Below are 16,527 nucleotides of genomic sequence, written 5' to 3'. Positions count from 1 at the left end.
TACGCTGGTTTTCCTCGCGCAGGTACATCTCACTACCCTGCTGAAGGCCAGAAGAGCACCACTGTGCGCTCAGGAAGCCTGAACCTCCTTTGCACGCTCTAGTGTTGTTTTATTTTTCTGCTTGCCAGCAATATTACAGCTGCATTTGTCTTGGTGACAGAACACGACGTGAAGTATCCACGTGCGTGAAGCAGCGCAAGGTTTTTGAGTACCAAGACATAATTCAGTGAAATTGCTTCAGATTGCTTATCAGTCAAGGGTGGCACCAGCTCTCCTGTGCTCAGTGTGTGTTGTTTTGGGGGGTTTTTAAGTGACGTTTTCACTTTACCTATCAATGTAGAGCTTGTTTCACGGGGACGAAGCGGCTTCCCGGTAGGGAAGATCCTGCAGGATGACTTGACCGCACCGTGGGGTGGGTACCACTATCTGGGGATGCTTTTTTAACGTGTCCTCAAGCAAACGCTGAAGCGACGGCTGGTTAGAAAGTGCCTGTGCTCCCTCCCTGTGCGTCAGCCTTTGTCTGCCAGGTATCTGGACTTCTCCCTCCTCCTCCTCCTCCTCGCTCTCTTTCATCTCCCAAGAGTATGAAGTGGAGGAAGCAGCCGTGGAGGCCCTTTCATGGCTGAGTTAATTGGAGCTCGGCGCTTTCCCAGCAGCCGGATCCAGACCGCAGCGCTGGGTGCGGTGAGGTTTCTCGCTATCCCATGGTGTCTTAAATAACCCACCGCCACTCACAGCTTCAATTTAACCTGGGGTCACTTCTTAGGGATGGGGGTGGAGAGCGGCATTTCATGTGTCTTCCTTGGCTTGCCCGTGCTTGCCTTTCTATATTTGGTTGCAGTAGACGTGCATTTTCCTGCAGAGAGACTAGACTGTCAAGTAGAAAGAAGTCTAAGGTGCTCTCTCTGAATATGGCAGCCTCTTTGAGATTGGACTGTGCCAGAGGCTTGGTCGGACTTTTTTTCTATTGCGTTGAAGATTTGCATTTGTTTTTTTGCTACCTGCCACGACTGCACCCCTTTTTTTAAGAGTAGGTTTTCTCTAGCACGGTTCATACCCTTCAAACCATCTTGGTGCTGCAGTTGAACTTGTGTGACAGCCGTACTTCGGAAGATGTGTAATTATAGGGGATTTATGACTGCGCCAGAACAACATTCTTCTGGCAGAAATTTGGCTTGGTGAAGCTTTATCTCGTGAGTGACTTGGAGCCAAGTTTAGGCAGCTCCACCTGAAGCGAGCGTGGAGGATCAGAGGTGCCCGAGATTCGGCCGCTTTGGCCTCATCTTTCAGCTCGGAGCACGTAGACCTTATTAACGAGTCCCTGCGAGCTGCTGGTGCACGGAGCGAAAAAAGGTTATTGGCGTTCTTGTGACAGCCACGTTTTAATTCTGACTTACTGCCTGGCTGTTTGTCATCGTCCCCAGCCCTGGTCTGCATGTCGGTAGGTAAAGACCTCACCGAGCTGGTCTTTCCTTGTTTTTTCAGGTGGAGCTCCCTTGGTTTTTGTTTTTTTTTTTTTTTTTTTTTTGTTGTAGCTAGTTTCTTATCAGCCTGGGAGCAGAGAGATGGGGTTGGGATGGGCTCTGCGGCTCCTTCCTCTTTTTACTGCATCTGTTTGCCACGGGGCATTTCTGCACCTGGAGGAGAGGCAGGGGAAGATGGAAAGCGAGCGTGGGTGGGGATGGTCCTGTGTGTGCCTTCATCCTTTGAGTGAGAAGGTGCCTCGCATTCCTCGCCGACTAACAGGGCAGCTTCTCCTGGGAGTGTAGAAAGAGCAGGAAAAAAAAAAAAAAAAAACGCGTGGTAGGGGATTTTCTGTATTTTGGAAGCTTGCAACCAAGCTTGGTGCGCTGTGGTGCTCGTACTGATAGCGGGGGGGCTCAACCCGTGCCTCGGGTCCCCTCAAAAAACACAGAAGTCCACGGCATGAAGCCTGCGAATGGAGCTTTACGAAAACTGAGGCTGGGCACACGTGGTGAAGGAGCTCAGCTGCCCTCCTTCTGTCCCTGGACGACTCGAGTGGTTTCCTGCTCCTCTTTCTAGTAAATCTTGTCGAGGCGCAGCCGGCGGTGCCTTAGTGCCGAAGGAGGGATTGTGCCCCCGTTCTCAAGGGTTTGGGGGGGGGGGGGGGGTGCTCTCGCCCATCGGGTGACGTGCGGTTCCTTTTGCTCGGGAAACTCCCCGCCTGGCTGGTTTCGGATCGGGACTAAAAGCGTGCAGCACTGCTGCCGGCAGGTCACCGCATGCAGGCGCGTGGGAGGTCGGTGCTCCCCGAGGGGGGAGGCTGGGCTCCCAGGTCCCCGCCGGCCCCAGGGGAGTTCAGCCGGGTCTGCCGCAGCCGCTTTCTGTTTGCCGTGATAGTGATCGTGTCCTTATGTCAACCTCTGTCCCGCAGGATGGACAGAATGACGGAAGATGCTCTGCGCCTCAACCTCTTGAAACGGAGCTTGGACCAAGCAGACGATCGGGATGATGTCCTGGCAAAGAGATTGAAAATGGAGGGACATGAGGCGATGGAGCGCCTGAAGATGCTGGCACTGCTGAAGAGGAAAGACCTCTCGGGTATTGAGGTGCCCCATGAGCTCCCGGTGAAACAGGATGGTGTGAAAGTCTATGAAGAAAAGCTGAATGGGAGCCTTAGGCCCCATGGGGATGGCAGGACTGCAGGGAGGCCAGGGAAGGAAAACATTAACGATGAGCCGGTGGATATGAGCGCAAGGAGAAGGTAGGTGCCAAACAACTAGAGTCTGTAGCTTGCCTGTTGTTAATCCCGTGCTCTGCCAGATGTGAGAACCCAAGTCAGAAATTAAATCGACGTTTTGCGGGCCTGGGGGAGTCTTCCCGGTGTCTGCGAGGTCCCTTTGGCTGAACGCCGAGGAGCGGAGCCTGCTTTCCCAGTAGAGTTTCTCTGGAAGGCATTCAGCACTATTCTTTCATTGTTTTTGCTCCTGCTGCCCTTCTTATTCCACCCCAAAACCAGATGGATTTTGTTTCTTCCTCCATCCATGCATTTAGTATTATAAGCTACAACTGTTGGGTGGCTGGCAGAGCCGACCCTGCCGGTGTGCGTGAAGGAGGAGGGCGTCCCCTCCAGCCAGGATTTTTTTATTAGCACCTACAAAAGTGGCAGCAGAAGTCCTTTATTTAGCTGGAGGCCAGATCTGATGCAAGTGGCATGGACAGTCGCTCTCAAACCTGACCGAGGCCGGGCTAGTGCCTCTGCGAGGAAGAAGTTAAATGGTTTTTCGTGCTGAGCCCGAGACTGCTTGTGAGAAGCAGCTGCCCGAGCGATCGAGTGCTGGGGAGCTGTGTCTGTTTTCCAGGAGAGACTCTGGCGTTCCTCGCGCTCTCCGTATGCGCAGTGCGCACACACCTGATTTTTATCATCGGTGAACTCTGGGCAACTCAATTTCCGCGGGCCACACCTGCAGCCAGGTTCTGCGTGGGGGAGTTGGAGGGTCTCACGTGAGAGCCCGTCCCATGTGCTGCGCAGCACCGGTGCATCCCACCTCTGGTCTTATTTCAGCTTTCTCGGGAGGGAGAAGGAAACAAACGTTAACGATTTTGATTTTTGGCTTGATTTGAATACCGAGCCAGCACAGGCTTGGCAAACAGGCTGAGGAGCAGAATGGGGGAGTCCTGTTTTAAGTAGGTGAAAAGTGCTGAGACCTTCCCCTGACGTTTTGATGGATGAAAAGCTGGACGCAAGCCAGCAGTGGGCACTGACAGCCCAGAACCCACCCGTGCCCTGGGCTGCAGCCAGAGCAGGGGGGGCAGCAGGGCCAGGGAGGGGATTCTCCCCCTCTGCTCCGCTCTGGGGAGACCCCCCTGCAGTGCTGGGGCCAGCTCGGGGGCCCCCAACAGCAGAAGGACACGGAGCTGCTCGAGCGGGGCCAGAGGAGGCCACGGAGATGCTGGGGGGGCTGGAGCAGCTCCCCTGGGGGGCCGGGCTGAGAGAGTTGGGGGGGTTCAGCCTGGAGAAGAGAAGGCTCTGGGGGGACCCTGAGAGTGGCCTCCCAGGGCTTAAAGGGGGGGCGGGGGGGGGAGGGAGGGACTCTGGGTCAGGGGGTGGGGGTAGGACGAGAGGGGACGGTTTTAAGCTGAAAGAGGGGAGATTTAGATGAGATGTAAAGAAGAAATTGTTCCCTGTGCGGGGGGTGAGGCGCTGGCCCCCGGTGCCCAGAGCAGCTGTGTCTGCCCCCTCCCTGGAAGGGTTCAAGGCCAGGTTGGACGGGGCTGGGAGCACCCTGGGCTGGGGGAAGGGGGCCCTGCCCGGGGCAGGGGGGTTGGGACTAGGTGACCTTCAAAGGTCCCTCCCAACCCAAAGCATTTTGTGATTCCACGTTTTCTTGGTGCCTCAGATGAAGAACCGCACCTTGCTCAGGGACCAGGTATCTGCAGTTTGAAGGAGGTGGTGGTAATTCCTGTGCAGAGCCGCAGCCTGCAACGACAGGAGCTGCATTCTCAGGCCTGGAGGTAGATGCCCGTGTCCCAACAGGTTGAGGACGTCTTTGCATGTGGACGTCCAGGAAGTTTTCCTCCTTCAGCAGGAAGGTCCGAGGGCAGGGTGAGCCCTCTTCATGACGGGCCGCGTGTTGCCAGCGTTGTCTGTCCTCACTCTCCCCGTTCATCGGGGAACCAGGATCGTGATTCAGCAAACCCAAGATTGTTTTGTCTTCATTGATGCGTTGTGTCGGGGTCTTTGTGTGTCGGTGGTGGCTTTTGGGTAACGAGGGGGTGCTGCCTGCAGTTCTGGGGGGCTCCTGCCCCAGCGGGGACTGGTGAGCAGGTGATGCACGAGGGATTTGGAGGCAGGGGATCTCAGCACTTTGGGGCCCTTCTGGCTGCTGTCAGTATAGTAAATATTATAAAGATTAATGCCTTCATAGGCACTTGCTGATCTGTCACACCCTGGCTTGCAGAGCATCGGAAGTGGTGAGCAGACCTGGAGTGCCAGATGTGGGAAGGAGAAAACCTGGATTAAAGAAGAATAATGACAAAATATGTGGCTTAAATCTGCCTGGTCACCTCTTCCGCTTGCTCAGCCTCCCGTAAAATCCGAAGGACTGCTCGCAGTGAGGCAGAGGTGTTATTATTGTGCATCACAGGGTTTTATCTGTGCTCGTGGGAGCATTTGGGTACAAGCAACACCCTTTGTAGGTGTCTGGGGGTTTACTTGTGTCCTGGTCTGGGTGCATCATTCGGGGTGTTGCACCTCTGAAAAGTGCAATTCTCCCAAAAAGCCTTGTGGGTGAGACAACACGAGTAATACTCAGCCACTTGGCAAGTGGGTTTAAGCTCCTGAGGTGTTAAATGCTGTAGGAATAACCACGGTTCGGGGTAAGTTACTGTGCAGGTTGTCTGCCCCCCCCCAGAGAGGTGGCAGGCGAGCATCGGGCACGGCCGAGAGCTGCGTGCTCGGCTGAGTTGCTCGAATATTGTGCAAGATGCAGGGAATCCAGTTAGGCCCCAGCATCGGATACAAACACTTGAATCACTGTGATTGAAATCAGCCCTAAAAAGAGGTAGAAAGATTCCGCTACGAGTTTTGAAATAATGGAGAGCGAAAAATGCCTCTAGCAAGAGAAGTAAGGCTGGGGGTGTTTAATATTCCTAACTGGCTGATAAGGGGTCACTAAGCTGGAATTTGCTTGGGAATGTGGTCCACGTCTTCTTACCCCTGCCTGCCTCCTGTGCCATCAGCATAGCTTTTCTTCCAGTAGTTCTGTTGTAATTACGCTCTTCCCTTGACAAAAGTAAATAAAACAACCCTGAAATATTCAGCAATTCTTTACAGATGGCCCTGTTTTCCCCTGTCTGGTTTTGACGCTGGCTTTGCTTTTTTCCCCTCAACGGAATGTAAATAAAACAGCCCGGATGTATCTGGATGCTTGTGCAAAATAATCACCGGCAGCCGTAATGACAGCCCGTGTTTAGGAAAATCCTGAACCAAAATCCAGTGTTTTTTTTTTTTACTTCGGGTGTGCCAGAGGTGGCCAAGGATGCGAGAGGAGCGAGAAAACCTGTTGTGCTCAGTGCTCGACTGCATTTAGTCCCTCTAGTCAAGAGTTTGGGATGCTGTTACTCGAAGCAAGCGCGTCCAGAGACTTGCAGTGAAATAAGAGGTTTGGTGCCTGCGGGATCCACGCGAGCAGCCCGGGTGCTGTTGGAGGAAGGGACCCTCTGCCAAAGCCTGTTTGATTTTTAACGTGCAGTCCTGTGCATGCGGAGAGCCTCCTGTCCAAACACTTGCTCATCACGGTATCTGTGGACACCTGAAGCTCCGTTTGGGGAATGGGGGCTGCGAGTTGACCCAGGATACCCGCTTCGTTGCGCGGACTTGTTTATTCCCGAGCGGTTTCGTGTACAGACGTGCCCCAACTGATAGTTTGGAGACAGGCACCTTGGGTAGCTTGCAGCAGAACCCGGAGAAAATGCTGTGGGAGGGCGATGGGCTGTTCAAGAGCCGTGAAGTCTCATCCCAAAGCAGCTCTTGCTCTTGGCCCACTAAATACAAAACTCGGCGGATGCAGGTTGGTTTGCCTGGACCAGCTTGGGCTGACTTTATCTCGATGGGATGCTCTGGACCTTCTCTGCTGACCGAGCTGCTGGGACAGACCGCAAACTCAGCCTCAGCTGGAAACCCTCCTGCCACCAGCGACCTGAGAAACCTCCTCCTCTGCTCTGGAGGGGGAGCAGCAGCTGGAAAACCCCTGGTCTGGGTCCTGCACGCAGGGTCCGTGGGGTGCCGAAAGGAGATCCGCAGGAACAGGGTATCTGTTGATCAGCAGATAGCGGCGTTCATATGATGCCTTCAGTGTGTGATGGCCCACAAAGAGGTTATTGAGGGCTCTGAAATAATGCACCCACAAACACCACGCAGAGCTGTGTCCTGGCGCTTTTGGGCTCAGCCAAGAGCTTTCACGGCTTTGATTTCTTCTTTGATTTCTGTTTTTGATGGGTTTCGGAGCCGTGCTGTTGGGGGGGGCCGTTTGTCCAGCTGAAGAGCGACTTGCAAAGTCCATGATGGATGGCGCTCGGAGTGGGCGTGCAACGCTTGGAGGAGGGGGCAGCTACACAGCACTAGTGCCTTGAAATGCCCCTGAAAGTGGCCGTAACATCTGGGAGATGAAGCTGCCGAGGGCAGAACCTGCTGCGAGCCAGCGTTCCGCTCCAAGCGTCCCCTCTCGGGACCCACCGCCCTCGGAGCAGCCGAGCCTGGGAGCTGGGATTCGGCACCGTGCTTCCTCCTGGGTGCTCAGAGCTAAAGGTTTCGGATAAAATAATCCGCACGTCTCCTCCCCTCCTGCAGCCTCTCCCACCAAAGACCCTCCGGTGAATCCGCGAGGGATAAGTCTGTCTGCCTGGGTGACAACACACCTTTATAACCGCGGTGCTCGTGCTGCTTCACACTGGACTATTTAGCATTTTTCCAAGGCTCTCCAAGCACCATTACATTAAGTTGGTGATAGCAAAGGGCGTTTATTAGTGTCTCCTTACTCTGAGTGATGCCACCATGAACAGTGCGGTGCTTGGATACTGCTGGATTAAAGCACTGATTTTTTTATCTTTTTTTTTTAATATTTTTTTTCTCCCAGTGACGGGCTGTTGTCATTGCTGCTCCTTTCCTTTACTGATTTCTAGATCATGGTTCAATTGGATCTTTTGACTCTTCGCAGGTTGGTTATTCAGATTTTCCTTTATGGAGTGAGCTTTTATAATAGATTTGTACTGAGCTAGCCTTGGAGTATTTACATTTCTGTTAACTGGGGGACTTAGCCCGTTCTCATCTCCAGCATCGCGGTGATCTTCCCGAGTAAGTACGAACAGTGCCGGGCCAGAGTTCCCACCCCTCTTCCCTCTCATCTCAGCACCTGGCTACGGTTGTGTCTCCCTGTTTAGTTACTGTATGGCTCATTATTAACACCCGACCAGTCCTCTCGCAGATAGGGCTTTGCACCACGTGTTTCCTTACCTCCCGCTTAAAACAACCCACCGTTCGCCCTGGTGAAGAAACCAGTTTTGAACGAGTCTCTTCCCTCCTGCGAGCGGAGGGGTGCTTCTGTCCGGAAGCCGGCGGCCCTTCCTTGGCTCTGCCGGCGTGGAGAGCAGCGCCCAGCGCCGATTCGCATCCGTGGTGGAGGGGGTGGCTGTCCCGCTCCCAGTTCGGCTGCTGGTGCCTCGGTGTTGTAGCTCCGTGTTTTATTTTTTTTATTTTTTTTTTTTTTTTATTCCCTTCTGTTACGCAGTGACCAGGACAGGGGACGATTAACCCCTTCGCCAGATATAATTGTCCTCTCTGATAATGAGGCATCCAGTCCCCGTTCCAGCTCTCGTATGGAGGAAAGACTTAAGGCAGCAAATCTTGAAATGTTTAAGGTAAGGGGTTTCTCAGCTGCCCCAGGCAGCTGCTCCGGCGGAGAGCCGTTCTGCTGCAGGGGGGTCCTGCTTTCCTGAAAAGTTTGGGAGCCAAGGGGGTTTCTGAGCCATGCGGTAACTTCTGGGCGTAAGGACCCAGCTCTTGCATCCTCGGTTATCCGTGGTACAAATTCTTGCTTGTATTAAAGCTTCCTCGCGCTCTCTTGCCACCAGGGCACAGACAGCAGGTTTCAGCAGTGTGAGGTTTGTCTGATTTTTCTGCCTCTTCGTAGGGTAAAAGCATAGAGGAGCGACAGCAGCTGATCAAGCAGCTTCGGGATGAGCTACGGCTGGAGGAGGCCAGGCTTGTGTTGCTGAAGAAACTGAGGCAAAGTCAGCTGCAGAAGGAGAACGTGGTACAGAAGGTGAAGCTCTGAGCGGCATCGTTTGAGGCTGGGTGGGATAAGGGGAAGGTGCTTGGCCTCACAGAGGCCTCTTAGCAGGCAAACACAACGACTTGCTCTGCTCTTGGACCTTCCTTTATTCCACATTTGTCCTCCTGTGTGATATTTCTTACCAAAGTGTGTCTGTACCAAACCCACAGCCCATCCTACCTAGCCTGCTGCCCTCAGGGCCAGTGGAGAAGATAAATCTGTGCAGCTCTGAAGTATCAATATTTGATGTAGCATCGATGAGGCTCGGTCTGCGTCGGGTCTGTCGATGGATTTCCTTTCCTGATGCCAATTCCCGTTTTCTCCCAATCTAGACTCCAGTTGTCCAGAATGCAGCGTCTATTGTCCAGCCATCTCCTGCTCACGTGGGACAGCAGGGACTGTCCAAGCTTCCCTCCAGGCCTGGAGCTCAGGGGGTTGAGCCTCAGAACTTAAGGACATTACAGGTGAGCCTTCCTGACACCCGTTTTCTGAGCAAAAGACCGTAATTTTGCTTGGTGCACCTGCAATGCTGCGGGTTTGTCTCTGCCCAACTGAGAGGCTTCTTCCAAGAGGAGGTCTGGGTGCTCTGCTGTTTCAGAAGCGGCAGATTTTTCAGTAGGGAGGTCTGGAGCTTAGTCCAGCCAACGGTGTTGTGTGAGGTGGAAGGAGCTGAATTTAGAGGTGGTGGCCCTGAAGAAAGTGGTCTGCTGCTTGGTAGTGCAAGTTCTGGGGCTGCAGGGGGAAAACTGCTCATTTGCACATACCCGCAAGAGCGGCGGGTGAGCAGAGCTGCTTTTTGGAATGGTCAGCAGAGGAGAAGGGTGAAGAAAAATGCAAACAAAACAGAGGATTGAAATGTTTACCTTCTTTGGGAAAGCGCTGTAGGCAAGAGCAGGGTGCTGTCTGACACGGCTACCTTTCTGCCTGTGCGCTGGAAGAATGCTGATTCTAGATGACACGGTTGTTTAATGTTGGCACAGGTAAACAAGAAGCCAAGGGTATGAGCTGGCTGGAAGGGGGGCACTCGGCCTTGTGCCTGCGGAGCCGGGGTGCTGACGGGCAATGGGATTTCTTTCCTGGGGCTTGGTCCAGCTCTGCTGCAGGGCTTGGGGTCCCCTGCCGCCTTGGGGCACCCCTCCCCAGGTGTTCCCCTTCCCCGAGCTCTGTAACATCAGGGAATGGACTTTGTCCTTTCAGCAGGAGCCTGTCAGTTATATTTCTTCAATCATATATTGGAATATATAAAGGCCCAGTGATGCGACTGTGGACCTGGATGCTGGGAGGATGGTGTGTGGGAGAAGGATGGAGGTGATCCTCCAGCGTGTCTGCCTGCCTCTAGCATTCTCCCCTGCTTGTGCCAAAAGACTTTCAGTCTTACTGATCATTTACTCCCTCCATTAACCATCTCCTTTGTTTGTGGCATTTGTTTTCTTTGCTATGGCAACGATTCGGGGTCAAGTCTATTGTGGCTTCGCAGTGGGATTGGGCTGGTAAAGGAAATGGGCTTGAGGAGAAGAGGAAACGCATTGTTTGCACAGTCTTTGTGAAGCTTTTCTTATGTGTGACAGTGAAGAACCCCATCTAGAACGAGTCTAATAAAGAAAAGGGGGAGGGAGGGGGAAAAAAGGTTGTCAGACAGGAGGTGTTTAATGTTTTAAGATCATCTCTGATCAAAAAATTGAGCCCTTCTACCTGTGTCCCCCCCCCCTTGGAGCCGTCCTGGCAGTGCTCAGAGCCACCAGGACCTTGGTGTGAGCCGAGCGTTCGGAGAAGCCGGGGCAGGTCAAGCCCTGGCTCAGCCTGCGCTCAGGTCTCTCCAATCCCGGTGTCGTGTTTCTGACTGCCTGGGATTGAGGTTTGTAACACGCCTCTGCATTCCTGCGCCAGGGGCAAACACCCATCTCCCTGTTCCTCCGGACTCCTACAACTGTTTCGCTTCGAACTCGGGCACCAGTGTGAATTCTGGTTTTAATAGCTCTGTGCAGCTGGCCCCCTTTTTTTAAAAAATCTCCTCTTTTTCCCCTTGTGTTTTTCCATATTGAGCAAATTGACGGGGTTGTTTTTAAGGCCATGAGTGTGTGTCTTGAAAATTACCTTCCCAAACATCCCAGCCTCTAGATCCTGGAGGTCCATCCTCTTCCCAGTGAGCTGGCTCCTGCGAAGCTGCTGCTTCATGAGATTGCTGCCCCTTTTCTTGACTCAGGTGCAATTCCAGCCTCTCTACAGAAAATAGGAGTGAGTTAACTTGAGACATCCTCCCTCCAGGCAAAATGGCCGTGATTATTTAAAAAAAAAGGACAATTAGAGGAAGAGTTAAGTTCTTTGAGCCCTGTCTCCTGTTAGAAGTTAACTGGAATTACAGATAAGTGGAAATGCTCTGCTGTTGCAGAACCTGATGGGGGAACTAAAAATTCTGGTTTTCCTCTAGTCCTTGGTTTGTTGGTTTTTTTTTTTTTTTTGGTTGTTGTTTTTTTTTTTTTTTTTTTAATAATTTATTTCTCATGTCCTTTCTTGCCAGGGTCACAGTGTCATTAGGTCTGCCACAAACACGACTCTGCCCCATATGCTTATGTCGCAGCGTGTGATTGCTCCGAACCCTGCCCAGTTACAAGGGCAGCGGGTTCCTCCTAAACCTGGCCTCATCCGCACTACAACTCCAAGCATGAATCCAGCCATCAACTACCAACCGGTAGGTCCCCGATTTATCGCTGCCTTTTAGGCACAGTTCAGGTGGGGTTAACGAGAAGGGAAAAAAAATAGGAGGTGCCTTAGTGGGTCTAATGGGCGCCCCGGAGGTGCTCAGAGCTCAGCCTGAAGGCAAAGCGTGCGGGTGGAAATGTATCCCAAGCCTGGATGAAGATGGATGTCCTTGACCTGCGTGGAAGGATTAAATTATAAATAATATAAAAACTTTCTCTTTGGAGCTGCCAGCTACCAAGGCGCTGGTTCAGCTGAGCAGCGCTGGCCTCCTGCTGTAACGGCGACACGGAGACCCCAGTGAAGCGGGGGTGACTGGTTTGTGAGCAGGACTGGTTCCTCTTCCTGCTCGCTCACGTCTGCCCGTCTTCCGCTCCTCTCTGCCGGAAGAGCGCAGCGAGCTCCCTGCGGTTGAGGACGCTTAAATCCTTTTTTTTTTTTAAAAAAAAAAAACTTTTGGAAGAGTGAAAAAGATTTCCGTGAAGACTGGAAATGGAATGGAGAGGGGACAAAAAAAAAAATAATGCTTTCCGGTTCTAGCACTGGTGCTGCATAAAGCAATCAAACCTTTCTCCCGCGAGCAGCCTCGGTTCCTGGGCTGCGTCCCCCGCGCTGTGGGACAGTTTCTGTCCCTCGTCCCAGACTGCGACGCCTGGCCAAGATGCTGTGTGTGTGCTGGCCCGGGTTAATGACCTCTGTTAATTACTTTTAGGGTTTGTTGCTAGTTCTTAAGCTGTTTAAATCTGTCCTAGTATAGTGCAGATTTGTAAATGATAAACAAGTCTGCACAGCCATCTGAGAGTCTTGCATCTGAACAACTGTCAAACAAACCTAATTGCTTGTTTGATTAAAAAAACCACCCAACTACTCTTACAGAAGAGTGGTAGGTTCATTTTTTGTTAATTCTTCATCTATTTATTTAAATCTGCGTGAGTTAGCCCTGATCAGCTCTGCCATGGATTTTCCTGGACCTACACTGGACTAGCTGGTTTGGGATGAACAGGGTCCTCTGCCTTTTTTTCCCAATCGGCGAAGTGTTACCAGTCTTAAAAAAGAAAACTGGGACAAACTGATTGATCTTCTGCGCGTTGTTCTCGATTGACACGACCAGCTTTGGTGGCTGACCCCGTTCGAATCGCTGAGCGGGGGAGGTTTGTTGCTCTGCAGGATTTTTCCCCTTCGCGTGTGTGGAAGTGTTCATACCCCGGGAAACAGGTGGGCCGGGTGGAAGGCTGGCAGCAGCCCTGCCTGGGCTTAAATAGGTTGCAGGCTGATGGCTTCTTATCGCAAAAGACGGCGGAAGCTGCATCCTCAGGCCGGCAGAAGTCTTTGTGCTTCTCTACCGTCACGCGCCAGAGGGACCCCGCGTCCAAATGAAGGGAGGATGCGGAAGAAAGCTGCTGGAAATGGAAGAGGAGGGAACTGGCACGTTGGGAGCCCCGGTGTGGGAGGGGGGACGGGCACCATCTGGCAGCGGGGGTGCTGCCTGGGCGCCCGCCGGCTCAGGCGAGGGAGAGGTGGAGGAGCAGGACCCGGGTGTCAGCGCCTGAATCACGACGCTCGCTCGGCGCTGCCCACGCTCGGCCGGGTCCCCGGGGCCGGGTCCCCGGGGCCGGACCCTGCGCACCCCTCCGCTCGCCTGCAGAAGCCCCAGCGCCGCTCCACGTCCTCCTCTTGGGGGTCCGGGTGCACCGGAACGCTCCTCAGCACCAGCGCTGCTTTATCGGAGGGAACTTGACGAGCTCCCGGGTCCCAGCACAGCCCTTGTCTCCCCAGCTCCTTTTGGGAACGTTTGCAGACAGAGGGAGGGTTGTGAGAAGGCGATACCTGGCTCATCCAGGTTACTTCAGGAGCTGTAGTCAGTGCCTGTATTAATTTTCTGTATTAATCCTCCCCTCCTCTTCCTCCCCAGCAATCAAGTTCTTCTGTTCCTTGCCAGCGCACGTCGTCTTCAGCCATCTATATGAACCTTGCCTCTCACATCCAGCCTGGCACTGTGAACAGGGTGTCGTCGCCGCTCCCCAGCCCCAGTGCTCTGAACGACGCCGCCAATTCCCAGGCGGCCGCCAAGCTTGCCCTCCGCAAGCAGCTGGAAAAGACGCTGCTGGAGATCCCGCCCCCCAAGCCGCCTGCTCCCCTGCTGCATTTCTTGCCCAGCGCAGCCAACAGCGAGTTCATCTACATGGTGGGGCTGGAGGAGGTGGTGCAGAGCGTCATCGACAGCCAAGGTCAGCCTCGGGGGGGCTGTGGCGTCCCTCAACCGCCGCGCGGGCAGAGCGTTAAAATCTGTGGCTCGTGAAGGCTGCAAGATAATAGTTTCTGGTCTTACCCAGCCCTGGATTCCGCTGCTTCTTGCTGCGATGGAGGGGAGGGCAGAGCCTGGACCTCCCCCCCCCCCGCCACCTCCCAGGGCACAAGGGAGCTGCATGCCAACCCCTCGGGCACGGAGCCGGTCCGGCGAGAGGCTGGCGGAGCGCGCAGCCGTGGCTGTGCCCTGGGGAGGGGTCTCCCGGCCCCTTCCCTTGCCCTGCGTGAATGGTTGGGAGCTGAGATGCGAAATCCTCGGAGCTGTGACTGCCCGGGGTCCCATCCCCGGAGGTTTTAGCTCCCACCTCGCCCTTCCCCGCCGGGTTGTGGTGGATGGGATCGAGCCTGTGCTCTGCCAGGGCGTGCTCGGCACGGCGTAGCTGCGGCGCGTCGCTGCCTCGCCTGACTCAACCACCAAGACCCCCCCGTTTTTTTTTCTAGCCCTGTAGAGCTGGGCCCCGCGCCACCGGGTTGTTCCAGTTCCCCGGGGCAGGACTTGTCCCACGTCTCTGAGCTCTTGCCCCGGGTGGGGTTGGATTTTGATGCAACGCTGTGCTGAAAATCCATTTGTTTGCTGAGACCTTCCCTCCTGCTCCGACGGCGCAGGCGGGAGCCCGTTGGGGTCGTGCCCGGCGCGGGAGGAGGGCAGCGTGAGAGCTGGGGGGAGGCAGGGGGGGGCGCCGTCCCGTTTTCCCACCTAACTCCCTTTCTTGGCGACTCCCAGGGAAAAGCTGCGCGTCCCTCCTGCGTGTGGAGCCCTTTGTCTGCGCCCAGTGCCGCACCGACTTCACCCCGCACTGGAAACAGGAGAAAAACGGGAAGATCCTGTGCGAGCAGTGCATGACTTCCAATCAGAAGAAGGCGCTGAAGGCAGAGCACACCAACCGGCTGAAGAACGCCTTCGTGAAAGCTTTGCAGCAGGAGCAGGCAAGTACTCAGCCCCTCTGCGAGCCGAGCTGCTGGGATATTTTTGCTCTGGGAGGGTCTGGAGCTCCTCACCCCGGGCTCCGGGACCCCCTGCTCCCCTTCCCTTTGCACATCTCCAGCCGTGTGGCTTTTCACTAGGTCGGTCGGGCTTCCCCGTGCGTGAATTTGAGGAGTTTGGCTTCTCCTTGGGGATGCTCAGCTCGGCGCGCGGAGCTTCTGACAGCGCGAGGCTGGTGCTGTGTCCAGAGTCCTCCGGAGCGGCTGCTCCTCTCCCTTTGTGCATTGTTTTCCCCCTGGATTTGTCGGAGGGCTGGCTGGGGACAGCTGCTGTCCCTCCCTGGTTTTGCCACCGACTTTCCTGGAACTCGTGGGAAGTCATTTTAACCGCTTGCTGCCTGCTGGCTTTTCTGTGGAAGGGAAGGAATTTGCTAAATTCTCTCGTGATAAATCAGCGTCAGAGTAAAATAAACTGGAATCGTCATTTGTGAGCTGAAAAAAAAACAAAAAACAAAACAAAACAAAAAAAAAAACCAACAAAACCTAAATATGAAGTGGAATCTGGCTGCTGGTGAATGGGCCGTGGCTGTTTTGGAGCAAGGAGAGTCTTGGGGTGCAGAGATAGAAAAGCTGTTTGTGTTGGCTGCGGCCAGACTGCGGTTCCAGGGACACCTTGGGAAAGCAGCCGGCTTTTCCGCGGTTTTGCAGATATAAAGCAGCGATTGCGGCGTGTGGGAAGGGGGGACCCGCTTCCCACCCTTCCCCGGGAATGCCCCCCACCACGTCCTGCGTGGGGGGGGCGGGGGGCTCAGCTCGGGGCAGCCGAGGTCTGAAGTGGGCTGGCGTTTTTCTCTGAGGGTGCCGCTGGTTTTTGCGCAGGAGATCGAGCAGAGGCTACAGCAGCAGGCAGCCTTGTCCCCCACCGCAGCTCCGGCCGTCTCCAGCGTCAGCAAACAGGAGAACATCCTGCGGCACCACACGCTCCGGCAGGTGAGTGGCCTTCCTCCCCCCTGGCTACCCACGGCCCCTCGCTCGTAGCCCACACGCGCGTGGGCCCGGCGAGCGATCCCCCGACGGGAGCTGGAGCTGCCCTTCCCTTACAGTGGCTTGGGGGGGGGGTTGGAGGGCCGGCTGCCCTTTTTTCCCCCCGGAGGCTTTTAACCCTGAGCCCCCCTGCACCCCGTTTCCTCGGGCCGGCGGAGACCGTGGCTGCTGCTGGTCCCCCTCCCCGCCGCTCCCGTGCCCGTCCGGTGAGGGGAGCCCACAGCACAGCCCTGACCCCGCTGCGCGATTACGTACCGCCACAAGAACCCCCCCCTACAAACTGCGTTTTCCACCCACCAGCCTCAAAAAAAAAAAAAAAAAAAAAAAAAAAAAACCCACGACTGATTCCTCACCCTCTGCAGCTCCGCCAGCGCCTGCCTGGGCCGTCCCCGGTGCTTTCTCACCATTTTTGCTTTCCTCCTCCTCAGGCTCCGCAGCCCCAGAGCACTTTGCAGCGTGGCATCCCCACCTCTGCCCGCTCCATGCTTTCCAATTTTGCGCAGGCGCCCCAGCTCTCGGTGGCGGGCGGTCTCCTCGGCATGCCAGGTAACGCCGGGGCTGGCCGGGGAGCGGGACGGGTCCCTCCGTGCCCAGCTGGAATTTTGGGGGGGGGGGGGGGGGGGAGGAAGGAAGGAGGGGAACTGCCACCAGCGCAAGGCGGTACCGCTCGTGGCGCTTCCCTCCCCCCGCCGCGCATTTCGGGAGGGGTTTGGGTTAAATTACTGCTCCTTAGGTTAAAGCTGGGAGCGTGGTGGACTCGGTC

At 54.9% G+C, this 16,527-nt stretch overlaps 1 protein-coding gene across 5 annotated transcripts in view; it reads left to right on the top strand.

The window, feature by feature from the left end:
- The window catches only part of GATAD2B (GATA zinc finger domain containing 2B), a 40,125-nt gene that overhangs the window by 23,214 nt on the left and 384 nt on the right, over nt 1-16,527 (top strand). For 4 of the 5 annotated variants that reach the window (XM_042784566.1, XM_032988309.2, XM_032988311.2 and 1 more), the window contains exons 2-10: nt 2,396-2,725; nt 8,250-8,379; nt 8,652-8,783; nt 9,125-9,256; nt 11,311-11,481; nt 13,402-13,717; nt 14,521-14,723; nt 15,600-15,710; nt 16,193-16,310. In XM_042784566.1, the coding sequence (XP_042640500.1) occupies nt 2,397-2,725; nt 8,250-8,379; nt 8,652-8,783; nt 9,125-9,256; nt 11,311-11,481; nt 13,402-13,717; nt 14,521-14,723; nt 15,600-15,710; nt 16,193-16,310 (1,642 nt within the window). In that variant the 5' untranslated portion in view covers nt 2,396. The remainder of the gene's footprint in view (nt 1-2,395; nt 2,726-8,249; nt 8,380-8,651; nt 8,784-9,124; nt 9,257-11,310; nt 11,482-13,401; nt 13,718-14,520; nt 14,724-15,599; nt 15,711-16,192; nt 16,311-16,527) is intronic. The other variant, XM_042784568.1, reaches the window with a different exon arrangement.

The sequence above is a fragment of the Tyto alba genome, unplaced genomic scaffold, assembly GCF_018691265.1.
Source record: "Tyto alba isolate M040663 unplaced genomic scaffold, T.alba_DEE_v4.0 Super-Scaffold_8, whole genome shotgun sequence".
In the NCBI taxonomy this organism is placed as follows: domain Eukaryota; kingdom Metazoa; phylum Chordata; class Aves; order Strigiformes; family Tytonidae; genus Tyto; species Tyto alba.
This window is presented reverse-complemented; position numbering and strand designations above follow the sequence as displayed.